At 33.8% G+C, this 15,294-nt stretch overlaps 1 protein-coding gene across 2 annotated transcripts in view; it reads right to left on the bottom strand.

The window, feature by feature from the left end:
- Positions 1–15,294, bottom strand: part of USH2A (usherin) — a gene marked incomplete at both ends in the record, with an annotated part of 772,061 nt that overhangs the window by 682,843 nt on the left and 73,924 nt on the right. For both annotated transcript variants that reach the window (XM_082613798.1, XM_082613799.1), the window contains one exon: positions 1,695–1,758. In XM_082613798.1, coding sequence (XP_082469924.1) covers positions 1,695–1,758 — 64 coding nt within the window. The remainder of the gene's footprint in view (positions 1–1,694; positions 1,759–15,294) is intronic.

Below are 15,294 nucleotides of genomic sequence, written 5' to 3'. Positions count from 1 at the left end.
CTTGGGAAACAAACTTCAGAGGATGTCTCAGGCAGAATTTCACTTGAACTTTCTGAACAGAATGGAAGCCTACATGTCTTGAATGCCTAAGAAAGATTTCCCACCTATTCTCAAGATGAGGAAATACTTCATTAAATATAGTCCAAGTCTACATAATTATTTGGTCACTGGAAATAGAAATATATAACAATACTTCAAACTACTCACTTTTCTTGTCTCCAAGTCTAATAGCCCAGTCTCTTGAGATTTTTCCATATATCAAAATAATTAATCATTTCCATTGTTCTACATTCTCTAGCACTTACAAATTCAGCAAAGCAATTTTAAAAGGCAGATATTGAAGCTTCTTTTTTTAATTTGAATTTTATTTATTTATTTATTTATTTATTTTTATAAGCAGGTTCTTATTAGCTTTCTATTTTAAACATATTAGTGTATATACGTCAATCTCAATATCCCAGTTCATCCCACCACCACCACCCTTCCACCCTGCTTTCCCCCCTTGGTGTCCATATGTTTGTTCTCTACATCTGTGTCTCTATTTCTGCCTTGCAAACTGGTTCATCTGTACCATTTTTCTAGATTCCAAATATATGCGTTAATATATGATATTTTTCTCTTTCTGACCTACTTCACTCTGTATGAAACTTAAAAGCTTTTGCACAGCAAAGGAAACTATAAACAAGATGAAAAGACAACCTTCAGAATGGAAGAAAATATTTGCAAACGAATCAATGGACGAAGGATTAATCTCCAAAATATATAAACAGCCCATGCAGCTCAATATTAAAAGAAACAAACAACCCAATCAAAAAATGGGCAGAAGACCTAAATAGACATTTCTCCAAAGAAGACATACAGATGGCCAAGAAATACATGAAAAACTGCTCAACATCACTGATTATTAGAGAAATGAAAATCAAATCTACAGTGAGGTATCACCTCACACCAGTTAGAATGGGCATCATCAGAAAATCTACAAACAACAAATGCTGGAGAGGGTGTGGAGAAAAGGGAACCCTCTTACACTGCTGGTAGTAATGTAAATTGATACAGCCACTATGGAGAACAGTATGGAGGGTCCTTAAAAAACTAAAAATAGAATTACCATATGACCCAGCCATCCCACTACTGGGCATATACCCAGAGAAAACCATAATTCAAAAAGACATATGCACCCCAATGTTCACTGCAGCACTATTTACAATAGGCAGGTCATGGAAGCAATCTAAATGCCCATCAGCAGACGAATGGATAAAGATGTGGTACATATATACAATTGAATATTACTCAGCCATAAAAAGGTCATTTGTAGAGATGTGGATAGACCTAGAGATTATCATACAGAGTGAAGTACAGCAGTTTCTTAAGTATCAGAAACAACTTCATACAGAACATTTAAACAAATGTATCCCAAATTCTATAATACAACTTGTTCAAAAGTCTAGTTTTCTTAGAAGAAATCCTTTGTACAGAATTTGATCAATTTTATATTGTGAGGAGTTACCCCAAAGAATAGCGCTAGTGAATAACGACCATAGACTAAGCCACAGCAAACACTGTAAACATCAATTAGATGATGTTTCCCAAATACTGTAAAGATGGAAAATGCTGTAATCTTCATGATACTCTTACTTAAATGAATTAATCATTTATCCTTACACTTCAGGTATAAAGTTTTATGATCTGCTTACCTGTTTGTAAGTGCCACTTGGTATAATCGAAAATCTTGCATTCTTCCAACAAATTGCTCTAAACCTGCAAAATACATATATGTATATAATATGAGAAGTCTCAGTTTACCAAGCAATGGTTGACAAATGTTCAAGTGAAATTCTTTTAAAGCTATGAAACGTTTTGATTATATTAGTTTCAGGTGTACAGCATTATAATTCACCATCTGTATACAGTACAAAGTGGTCACAACCACAAGTCTAATTACCATCCATCACCATATGAGTTGACACACTTCATCAGTTTCATCCACTCCTAACCACCTTCCCCTCTGGTAACCACTAAACTGTTCTCTGTATTGATGGGTTTGTTTGTTTTTGTTTGTGCATTTGTTTTGGTTTTTTTAGATTCCACATATGAGTGAAATTATACAGTATTTGTCTTTCTCCTTCTGACTTATTTCACTTAGCATAATACCTTCAAGGCTCATCCTTGTTGCCACAAGGATGGATTTCATTCTTTTTTATGGCTGAGTAGTATTCCATTTTATATATATATATGTGTGTGTGTATATATATATATAGGCATCTCTTGAATATGTAGACTAATAAAAAGAATGTCACACACAACACACCCCACATCTTCTTTATCCATTCATCAATTGATGGAAACAGGTACACAGGTCGTTTCCATATCTTGGTTATTGTAAATAATGTTACAGAGAACATAGGGGCATGCACATCTTTTCAAATTAGTGTTTTCATTATCTTCAAATAATACTTAGAAGTGGAAGAGCTGGGTCATATGGTAGTTCTAGTCTTAATTTTTTGAGGATTTCCATACTGGTTGCACCAATTTACAATCTCACCAACCCAGAAAAAGGTTCCCTTTTCTCCACCTCCTCTCCACAGTTGTTATTTCTTATCCTTTTGATAATAGCCATTCTAACATGTCTGAGGTGGTATCTCATTACAGTTTTGTTTTGCATTTCCCTAATAATTAGTGATGTTGAACATCATTTCATGTGCCTGTTGGCCATCTGTATGTCTTTGGGAAAATGTCTATTCATCTCCACTACCTATTTTTTAATTGGGTTGTTATTAGTTATAAAACTAATAGAGTTTTAAGGAATGTCTGATCTATCTTTGCTGCAGCTTTTTGGTGGTGCTTCGGAGGAACCTGGGGCAGAGTGAGGTTACAGCAGATGAATAAAAGATGTAGAGTAGAATTAGCACACCAAATAGTCCGAGACGCTGATCTCAGAAGCAGCAGGAGATGAATGAGCAAAGGAAGATGGGACTCAGGGACATAAAAAGAGTAAGTGTCTATGTGTGAGTTTGTGTGAGTGTGCATTTAATCTTTCTTCTTATAATTATATTAAAGGCTGTAGTTAAGAAAATAACAATATTTCATATATGCATATTTCTTTATGAATCTAAAGATTTCCATTTGATACATTCTAAGAAAAAGTATATCTGTAGGCCCCCTCTCCACTTCTCTGCCTCAGTTTTCCATACACCCCACAACCCAAAGCCCAAAGAAAACAATGCTTGATGCAGCCTAATGCTCTGACTTTCCTGTTAGGAAAGTTCCTCTATCCTTTGTCTAGAAATAGGCAATTGAGGCAAGTGCAAACTAATTATTATTTAAAGCAGTGTTATGAAGAAATAACAACAATAAACAAACAAAAAACCCACTCTATTAAAATGTCATAGAAATCTTTAGATTTCCAACACAAATTGCTTTAAAATTTATAATTAGTGAAAAGAAGAAAGAAAACATTGTGCACAGTTCATTTGACAAATTGGCCATCCAGGAAATTTGGTAAATTGCCCTGGATCAAAGAGCTGAAGCTAAGCAAGGTAGGAAATGATATAATGAAGGATACACCTTTCTTGGACATAGAGGAAAGACAGGAAGAATAGGTGTGAATACATTTAAGTCATTGTGGTTTTGTTTGAAGAGTAGGGAAGACAAACAGGAAAATCACTCCTCATGGTATGAATTTTCTTTCTGAGGAAGAGGTAATGTCTGCGTGGAATGAAGGAAGTTGGATCTGTCCCCTATTTATTTCTTCACTTTCACCTACCCCACTCACACCCAGCCCTTCTCCCCCAGCATCCTTCATATGCCATATGGTGCAGGTCTACAGACTACCTGTAGTACTCCACAAGGACCAAGGTCTCTCAGCCCTAAGGTTTTGCATATGATTTTGCCTCTACTTCCAAAAAGCATAGGCACAACACCCTTTGACATAAGTCACCTCAAAATATTTTTTGACCTACCTCCTAGAGTAATGAGAATAAAAACAAAAATAAACAAATGGGACCTAATTAAACTTAAAAGCTTTTGTACAGGAAAGGTAACCATAAACAGATGAGAAGAGAACCCTCAGAATGGGAGAAAATATTTACAAATGAAGCAACTGACAAAGGATTAATCTCCAAAATATACAAACAGCTCATGCAGCTCAATATCAAAAAAACAAACAACCTAATCAAAATATGGGCAGAAGATCTAAATAGACATTTCTCTAAAGAAGACATACACATGGCCAACAATCACATGAAAAGATGCTCAACATCACTAATTATTAGAGAAATGCAAATCGAAACAAAATCATGGCTTTAAATTATCAGGTTGGATTCATTCTTTTATGCATTCATTGACTCAACAAATGTTTACTGGGAACCGTTTACATGCCAGGAACTTTCATGGGTTTCAGGAATACATCAGTTAACAAAAAAGGCACAAAAAGAAACTCACACAAACTAACAAACAAACAAAAGAAACTTGCTTTTATGGAGCTTGCATTCAGGCAACTAGATTAATATAATGAGTAATTTTTGTAGTATATTAAAACAAGATAAATGCTATGAAAAATGGGAAAAATAAGAGCAGCTTGGAGAGCATGGCTGGATTTAATTTGGATAGTATGTTAAAGAGAGGTCTCATTGAGAACACAGTATGACAGTGGAAAGGGAACAATCATATATATAAATCGTGGCAAAATATTCCAGGCAGCAGTCATTGAGTGCACAGGCCTAAGGCAGTATGCTTGGCATATGAGAAGAACTGCAAGAAGCCAGCATCTTGGAGCAGAATAAGAGAAGTGAGGCTATTGGAAGATTAGGTCAGACAATTAACTGGCTGCCAGGGGTAGGGCGGTGGGGCGGGGGGGGGGGGGCGGGAATTGGGTTCAAATTGTGAAAAGCCCTGTAGCCTATTGTAAGGACTTCAGTTTTTATTGTATATGAAAGAGGAAGTCACTGGAGAGTTCAGAGTAGAGAGTGACATGAATGCTAATTTATTCCAAAGTGTTAAAAGTAAAATATACAGGGCTTCCCTGGTGGCACAGCTGTTAAGAATCCACCTGCCAATGCAGCAAACACGGGTCTGAGCCCTGGTCCAGGAAGATCCCACATGCCACAGAGCAAATAAGCCTGTGCGCCGCAACTACTGAGTCTGCTCTCTAGAGCCCATGAGCCACAACTACTGAGCCCGTGTGCCACAACTACTGAAGCCCATGTACCTAGAGCCTGTGCTCTGTAACAAGAGAAGCCACTGCAATGAGAAGCCCACACACCGCAACGAAGAGTGGCCCCCACTCGCAGCAAAGAGAGAAAAGCCCTCGTGCAGCAATGAAGACCCAACGCAGCCAAAAAAAACCCCAAAAACCAGCAGCCCTAAAAAATTACATATATATAAAAAAAGTAGAATATAGGATGACAAGAGTAGAAGCAGTGAGACCAGTAAGGCTATTACAGTCATCCAAGAGAGAGACAATGGTAGTCAGACGGGGGTATAGAAGTGGAGGTATACATCTCAATACTGATAAATTTGAATTCTCTTCCTATATTTTAGTAATAGTTAAAGGGAAGCTTTGCTGCAGAGGGATTATGAAATCTATTTTATCACCTATAAAATAAAAGGCCTAGGCTTTATGACCTTTAAAAACCATTTTAATTTTAAATTTTGGAATCTGAACATAAAACAATCACATCTTCTACCACAGAATTCATATTTGAAGGGAATTTTTTAAGTTAAAAAAGTTCTCTAAAGACCTAGAGTTAATGTGAATCATCCACTCCAAACAGGAGAATTATGATTTGACTTTGGGGGAGAATATCATAAAATATTTCAAGGACACAGTCTTTAGAGTGAATTTTACTTATTCCTTTGCTAGTTGCCAACTTTTTGACAACAGATATTCAGTGGAAAAGACATTTCATAAAGAGATTCTTCTTTGAAAAATATTCATATGGTAAAGACAGGTCTAAATTATAAAAATTGATCAAGTAAATAGGTATGAACCATACCAGAAAGCCTGCATAGTTGTCTATTTAGAAAATATGTAATCACTGGTAAGAAGCAGTACAGCCACATTATGATTGGTGGCACAGCAAAATTAGTTAAATAGGAAAACTCTGAGTAAATAATCTAATATATCTAATATATTATTAGATAATATATCTAATATATCTAATATATCTAATAATAATAATATATAATCTAATATATAATAAATAATAAATAAATAATAAATAATAAATAAATAATATAATAAATATAATATATAAATAATAAATATAATAAATATAATATATTATTATATATATTATATATTATATATATTATAAATATAATAAATAATCTAATATATAAATCAAGGTAAAAACAGTTTTGCTAATTTTTTAAAACATCACAATTTGAAAGGAAGACATAAAATTGCCTTTATTCATGGGTAATATAATTGTCTCCTAGGAAATCCCAGTGAATTTACACAAAAGCTACTAGAAGTAATAAAGAAATTTAGCAATTTTATGAGATACAACTTGAATGTATAAAAATCAATTCAACTTCTATACACTAGTGATGAAACACTGGAAATGAAACTTTTTAAAGTAACATTTATATTAGCCCCCAAACATGAAATACTAGTTATAAATCTAATAAAGCATGGCAGTGTCTGTTGATAAAAGTGTGAGATAATGATGAAATAAATTACAGGATATCCTCAGGAATGGCAGAGTAAGAACAACTGAAAATTCTGCCATAAAAGCAATGATAACACTAGCAAAGAATGTCAAATCCAGTTTTCTAAAATGATGGAAATTGACCAAAGGTTTGCAACAATCCAGGGACTATTTTCCCCCCTATGGGTGAATAATAGTAAGAATATCATGTTTCGTGGCATTTTAACTTTTTCTATTCCTATCCTCCTCTCTATCACTCAGCAGTTAAGCTTGAAATCGGATATTCTACAATCACAGTGAAAAACAGCAGCCTAGCATCCACTGGAGGAATGAGAATGGGATTGGAGCTCTTTCAAAGCCCCAACCTCAGAAAACTGTCATTATGTAATCTGTCTAGCAGTACTCTAAAATTCCAAGTATGGCTTGTACTGACTCAGAGTTTGCCCAGAGGAAATAGTCATTTCTTTAGGATGTTTGTTGAAAATAACCAGTGGCAACTGCTTAACATTACAGTTGCCTAAGGCAGCAATAACAGCTGGGGAAAACAACAAACAAACAAAAAAAGGTAAAAGGAAAGCTGAGAAATGACATGTCCATAAGGGGCTTTGCAAAGTTCCAACATATTCCCAGAAATCTAGAAGGCCATGATCATGCAAAGGGGTGTGTGTACACACAGGGACATGTGCATTCCCAAGAGACATCTGAGAAGAACCTAAACTCTCACCTCCTTTTGACCTTGTGGTTCTGCTCAAGCAGCAAATGGTGACTGAAGAAGAGTGCTCATCTGTCTGACTGAATGTTAAAGGTATGCGGCAACACACTAACAGAGCCCTCAAAAAAGGCTAAAAAATGTTATTGGCTCTAGGAATTTATGAAATTCTCTGTTCCATTATTAACTCAGCACTAAGCTAACTGGACAGAGATTTTAATGACCACATATGACAAAAATACATATTTTATGTAACTTGTTTAGGAAAGTCACTAAGCAAGCGAACAGCAGCAAAAAAAAAGTCCTGAGGAGAAAAAGACTCTGATTTCTATATTTGCTACACTATATTATTTAAAATGTCCAGTTTTCAACAAAAAAATTATGACAAATGCAACGAAACAAGAAAGCATGGCTGATACACAGTTGGGGGGAAGTGGCCGTAGAAACTGGGCCAATTAAAATCCCATACATTAAACTTACTAGATAAATACTTCAAATCAACTATTTAAATATGTTCAAAAAACTAAAGGAAACCATATCTAGAGAACTAAAGGAAAGTATGAGAATGATGCCTCAGCAAATAGAGAAGATGAGTAAAGAGATAGAAGTTATAAAATGAAGAATTCACTAAAGGAGCTCAACAACAGGTACAAATGGGTAGAAAAAACAATCTTAAAGGTCAACTGAGATTATCTAGTCTGAAGAATAGAAAGAAAAAAATACAAAGAACTAAACAGAACCCCATGGACCTGTGGGATCCCCATCAAGTGTACAAACATAAGCTGAATAGTGATCCCAGAGAAGAGGTAAAGAAAGGAGCAGGAAGAATATTTAAAAGAAATAATCACTAAACCTCCTCAAATTTGATGAAAACCATAATCTACACATTCAAGAAACTCAATGAACTTCAAGAAGGATAAATTCAGAGATCTGTACCTAGGTATATCATAATCAAACTGCTGAAATAAAAAGAGAAAATTATGAAAGCGGCAAGAGAGAAATGATCCATCTCATACAATGAATCTTCAGTAAGATTGACAACAGATTTCTCATGAGAAACCATGGCGGACAGAAGGTAGTGAGATGACATATTTAAAGCACCGAAAGAAAAAAAGACTGTCAACAAAAATTCTCTTTCCTGTAAAACTATTCTTTAAAAATGCAGGACAAATTAAGACATTCCAAGGTAAACAAAAACTGAGAGGATTTATGACTTATAGACCTAATTTACAAGACGTACTAAAGGAAATCTTTAGGCTGAAATGAAAGGACACTAGACAATAGTTCTAATGCACATAGAGAAATAAAGAGCACTTTTAAAAGAAACTACATAATAAATATAAAAGATTATATAAATATTTCATTTATAATTCTTTTTTTTCCTGATTAAAAAGAGAATTGAATAAAGCAATAATTATAAATCTGTGTCGATGGGCATCTAACAACACAATTTGAATGACAATAACAAGGGGGAGGAAAACAAACAAAATATAGGCACAGAGTTTTTGTATACTATTGAAATTAAGTTGGTATTAATTCAAACTAGGTTATTATAATTTAAGATTTAACTGTGATAACCTGAGAAACTACTAATAAAATAAAATATATAGTAAAAGAAATGGCAAGGGGATTAAAATGGTACACTCAAAAACATTTATTTAACACAAAAGAAAAGAGTAATGGAGAAATAGAGGAATAAAAAAGACATAAGACATAGAAAACAAACAGCAAAGTGACATTACAAAGGTAACTATCCTATCAGTAATAGCATTAAATGTAAATGGTTTAAATCACCCCGATAAAAAAATGAGATATTGGCAGAATGGAAAAACAAACCACAAATATGATTCAACTATATGTTTTCTACAAGAGACAAGCTCAAAGAAACAAATAGTTTGAAAGCTAAAAAATAGCAAAAAAGAATACATATAAATCACATAAACTATAACCAAACACATTCCCAATAACCAATAGGTCAAAGAGGAAATTACAAGAAAACCAGGAAATCCTTGAGACAAATAAAAATGAATATAAAACATATCACACTTCATGAGTTTCAGATAAAACACTGCTTAAAGGGAAATGTATAGCTATAATCATCTATATTAAAGAGGAAAGTTATCAAATCAATAGCCTAATCTTCTACCTTAAGAAACTAGAAAGAAGAAAGGAAACACAATCCAAAGCAATCCAAAGGAAGGAAGTTATAAAGATTAGACACAAATGAAATAAAGGGAAAACCAGCAAAATCAAAAATTGGTTTTTTGAAAAGGTCAACATATTTGACAAATCTTCAGCTAGATGGACAAAGAAAAAAGAAGAGAAGACTCAAATTATTAATATCAGGAATGAAAGAGGGGACATTACAACTGACCTTACAGACATAAAAAGATTATAAGAGAATCCCATGAACAATTTATGCTAAAATTAGATAATCCAGATCATACAGACCAATTTCTAGAAAGATACAAACTACTGAAATTGACTCAAGAAGAAATAGACATCATCATCAAAAAACTACCAGAACTCATCAATGAATTCAGTAAAGATTCAGGTTACAAAATTAATATACAGAAATCTGTTGCATTTCTATACACTAACAATGTTAAAATGACCATACTACCCAATCTACAGATTCAATGCAATCCCTGTCAAAATACCAGTGGCATTTTTCACAGAAAGAGAACAAATAATTCTAAAATTTGTATGGAAACACAAAAGACCCTGAATAGCTAAAACATTCTTGAGAAAGACCCAGAGGTGTCATGCTCCCTGATTTCAAACTATACTGCAAAGCTACAGTAACCAAAACAGTATAATACTGGCACAAAAACAGACACATAGATCAATGGAACAGCATAGAAAGCCCAGTGAATATGAACTTATATGGGCAATTACTCTATGAAAAAGGAGGAGGCAATAATATACAATGGGAAAAAGACAGTCTCTTCGACAAATGATGTTGGGAAAACTGGACAGCTAGATGCAAAAGAATCAAAGTGGACTACTATCACATTACGCACAAAAATAAATTCAAAATGGATTAAAGATTTATATGTAAGACCTAAGACCATAAAACTTCTAGAAGAAAACATAGGTATTTGCTCTTTGACGTTGGTCTTCATAATATGTTTTTGGATATGTCTCCTTGGGTAGGGGAAACAAAAGCAAAAATAAACAGGACTATATCAAACTAAAAAGTTTTTTCAGAGCAGGAAACTATCAGTAAAACGAAAAGGCCACCTAGTGAATGGGAGAAGGTATTTGCAAATGATATATCTGATAAGTGGTTAATATCAAAAATATATAAAGAACTCATACAATTCAACAACAAAAGAACAAACAACCTGACTGAAAAATGGGCAGAGAATCTAAACATTTTTCCAAGGAAGATACACATACACAGATGGCCAACAGGCAGATGAAAAGATGCTCAACATCACTAATCATCAGGGAAATGCAAATCAAAACCACAATGAGATATTACCTCACACCTGTCATAAAAACTACAACAGGGGCTTCCCTGGTGGTGCAGTGGTTGAGAGTCCGCCTGCTGATGCAGGGGACATGGGTTCGTGCCCTGGTCTGGGAGGATCCCACATGCCGCGGAGCGGCTGGGCCCGTGAGCCATGGCTGCTGGGCCTGCGCGTCCAGAACCTGTGCTCCGCAATGGGAGAGGCCGCAACAGTGAGAGGCCCGTGTACCGCAAAAAAAAAAAAAAAAAAAAAAAAAAAACAACAAATAACAAGTGCTGGCAAGTATGTGGAGAAAAGGAGAACCCATGTGTACTGTTGGTGGGAATGTAAATTGGTGCAGCCACTATGGAAAACAGTATGGAGATTTCTCAAAAGATTAAAAATAGAACTACCATATGATCTAGCAATACTATTCCTCAGTATTTATCCAAAGAAGCATAAACACCAATTAGAAAAGATGTATGCACCTCTATATTCATTATAGCGTTACTTACAATAGCCAAGATATGGAAGCAACCAAAGTGTGCATCAATAGACGAATGGATAAAGAATATGTTGTGTACACACACACACACACACACAAATAAAATCCTGTCATTTGCAACGACATGGATGGACTTAGAGGGTATTATGCTTAGTGAAATAAGTCAGACAGAGAAAGGCTAATAATGTATGATTTCACTTAAATGTGAAATCTAAAGAAACAAAACAAGTGAACAAACATAATAAAACATAAACAGAGTTATAGATACAGATAACAAATAGGGGTTTGCCAGTGGTGGGGGGGGCAGGAGGGGGAAAGAAATAGGTGAGGGAGATTAAGAGGTACAAAATTTCAGTTGCAAAATAAATGAGTCACAAGTATGAAATGTACAGTGTAGGGAATATAGTTAATAACTATGTAATATCTTTGCATGGTGACATATGGTAACTGATTTATTGTAGTGATCAGTTTGAAATACACAGAAATTCTGAATTAATATGCTGTGTAACAGGAACTAACATAGTGCTATAGGTCTATTATACTTCCAAAAAATAACAAACAAACTTACAGAAAAAGAGATCAGATTTGTGGTTACCAAAGGTGGAGATGGGGTGGAGGGAGGGGGAAGTGGATGCAGTCAAAAAGTATGAACTGCCAGTTATAAGATAAATAAGTACTAGTGATGTAATGCACAACATTATAAATATAATTAACACTGCTGTATGTCATATACAAAAGCTGTTAAGAGAGTAAATCTCAAGAGTTCTCATCAGAAGAAAAAACTTTTTTTCTATTTCTTTACTTTTATACCTGTATGACATGATGGATGCTCACTAAAATTATTGTGATAATCACTTCATGATGTATGTAAATCAAATCATTATGTTGTGTACCTTAAACTTATACAGTGCTGTATGTCTATTATATTTCAATAAAACTGGAAGAAGAAACAATAAAAACAAAGAAAATTGATAGTAAATGAAAAAAGAAGAAATAGACATTCTGGATAGAGTGATAATAAAAAAGAGATTAATTTAGTAAAAAAAAGTTTTTCCACAAAGAAAATCCAGGATCGACATCTTCACTGAATTCTTATAAACATTTAAAAGAGGAACAATGTCAATCCTTCACAAACTCTTTCAAAAAACAGAAAAAGTAGAAACACTTCCCAAATAATTCTATGAAGTTATCTTACCCTGATACCAAAACCAATAAAGACATTACAAGTAAAGAAAGTTACACATCAAAAAAATCTTCATAAAATACTAGTAAGCAAAGTATAACATCATATATAAAGGATTATACACCACAAGCAACTGGGATTTATCCTAAAGATTCAAGGCGGGTTCAACATGTGAAAACCAAATAATGAACAATATGATAGAATAAAGGACAAAAACAAATGATCATCTCCATAGGTGCAGAAAAAAGCATTTGTCAAATTCCAACATTCTTTCATTATAAAAACAATAAACATTGAAAAAATAGAAATTCCTCACCTGAGAAAGGGAATTTATAAAAATCAACAGCTAACATCACACTTGAAGGCAAAACACTACTCTCCTCCTATGTTCAGGAACAAGACACCAACATCCACGTTTACCACTTCTAGTAAATATTGTTCTGGAGGTATTAGCCTCCAGGGCAATTAAGCAAGAAAAAGAAAAGGCTTCCAGATTAGAAAGGAGGAAGTAAAACAAATGTGTACAAGAAGAAACATACAATATGTTAACTATGAAATTTCCTAAATTATAAAAAAACAATACTTAACATGGAAACAAATACATAATATATGCTTTTATTCATAAAATGGAATATTAATAGGGCAGCTAAAATGAATGAACCAGACCTCAAAATTTTAAATTCTCAAAAACTATTTTTATGAAAAAGCCAAGGTGAAAATACACTATAAAGCCACTTATGTAAATTTTAACAACATGAAGACAATAGCATATATATTATTTAAGTATACTTATAAGCATATTAGGTTGAAATAGTTAATATCTGACAATTTTTAGTCTGTAAAAATGGCAATTTTATATGGTTCAACCTTATAATAAAGGTATAAAAAAGGCATGAGAATATTAATTGTAAATACAGAATAGGAGAGGGGGATCTTCAAGAATCTTTAAAAATTGTTTAAGTACATTTTGATATTTCAAGGTCATAAATCTCCATTACCTGGAAAAAAACCACTGATGTAAGGAAAAATTTCTAAATTATTTTAGAAAGTTAGATGTTACTAAAAATGCTCAAGTCAAACAAAAGGAAATAGCAACAAGTTATTAAGATTAGATTGGTCCTTGTGAACAAAAAAAATTTTAGAATTGGAACTAGAAGTATAGTGATTGGCATAGTTGCTTTTAAATAGAGGTACCCACCTACAGGCTAAAAGAATTAAAGATAATTACTGTAAATTTTTGGAAAAAATATCTGGTATAATATCAAACTGAGAATCTTCATTTTTTTATAAATTATTTTTTTATTGTTTTATTTTTTTAACCTCTTCATTGGAGTATAATTGCTTTACAATGCTGTGTTAGTTTCTGCTGTATAACAAAGTGAATCAGCTATATTTATACATATGCCCCCATATCCCCTCCCTCTACGCCTCCCTCCCACCCTCCCTATCCCACCCCCCCATCCCACCCCTCTAGGTGGTCACAAAGCACCGAGCTGATCTCCCTGTGCTATGCAGCTGCTTCCCACTAGCTATCTATTTAATCTTTGGTAGAGAATCTTCATTTTTGAAAATAACAAAGCTTAAAGACTGAGCATTTTGACAATACCATTAATAGGCTGATATAGGTAAGAAACAAAATGCCAATGTGGTAGAACAGAAAACAAATCTGCGTCCATTCCACAAAGACTTAGATAATGGCTTTTCCTCATTTCTATCAAAAGATCAAATTGAAATTAAAATTATGCATGATGGGGTTAGGTTAATTATCTGATCTCTAGTCAGTGTGACACAAAAGAAAACATTTCACTCTGAAACAAATTACAAAAACAAATCATAAAAATCTAGAACTTCAAAATATGATGGCTCTAGAATGGAGAGTCAAAGGAGCTTGTTCATTTATTTTTTAATGCTCACAATGGTAAGGATTTTATGCCAGAAAATTTAGAAAGTATTTTAATTTTTTGTTATTGTTAATGTTGCTTTTAGGTATCAATAGCAAAAAGATTCTTATCTTATCTTATACACTCCAGCTGTCATGGAACCATGAAAAGGAAAATAAAGTTCTAAATAACAGTATCGTTGCAGACAACAATAACAAAAAGCACAAGTATTCAATATAGACTCACATACGATTAATACAGGCATTTTATACAATTACACAATACATACACTATTATAAAATTCCTTGAATTGAGGAAAGTCTGAAACTCACCTCCAGAATCAGTAGTTAAGATCAGTGAAAGGCAAGGTGTTATCCTGAAGAATTAACAGATGACCGCAAAATACTCAAAAGTAATAATCAACCACTAGAGAACAGCAGCTTGTATTATGCCAACTTTAGCCAATTCCTTTCCATCTCCTCAGACCCAGCCTTCTACAGTTATCTGCACTCAAGGCCTTCTGTCCTTCATCATTAAGTCTCATTTTTAAATTATCTACAGTCCCTTTTCAACCATCACCATTAGACTGAAAGTGCATTCTTGATGGCCACCCTAGGTATCATTTTCAGTTTTATAACTTCTCATTCTCCTTGATATTCAGCTGCTTGATATTATTGAAGAACTTTGTGAAATTTTCCATATCTGTCTTCTAAATCCTAATCCTTCCAGGCCACATCTGTATCCCCTCAGCTGCCTCTCTTCCATATCTCCAATTCCCAACCTTCTATCTATAGCTCAAAACTCTTTTTTTCTACATTTCTTTCCTTCAAGAATTTCACCTGCTTCAAGAGCTTCAAAAATGACCTCTATGAGGAATATTCTTATCTGCATATCATTAGTCCTTAAATCAAT

The sequence above is a fragment of the Mesoplodon mirus genome, assembly GCF_964341445.2.
Source record: "Mesoplodon mirus genome assembly, chromosome: 3".
Classification (NCBI taxonomy): domain Eukaryota; kingdom Metazoa; phylum Chordata; class Mammalia; order Artiodactyla; family Ziphiidae; genus Mesoplodon; species Mesoplodon mirus.
Note: the sequence above shows the minus strand (reverse complement) of the source record. Positions and strands in the feature narration are given on the sequence as shown.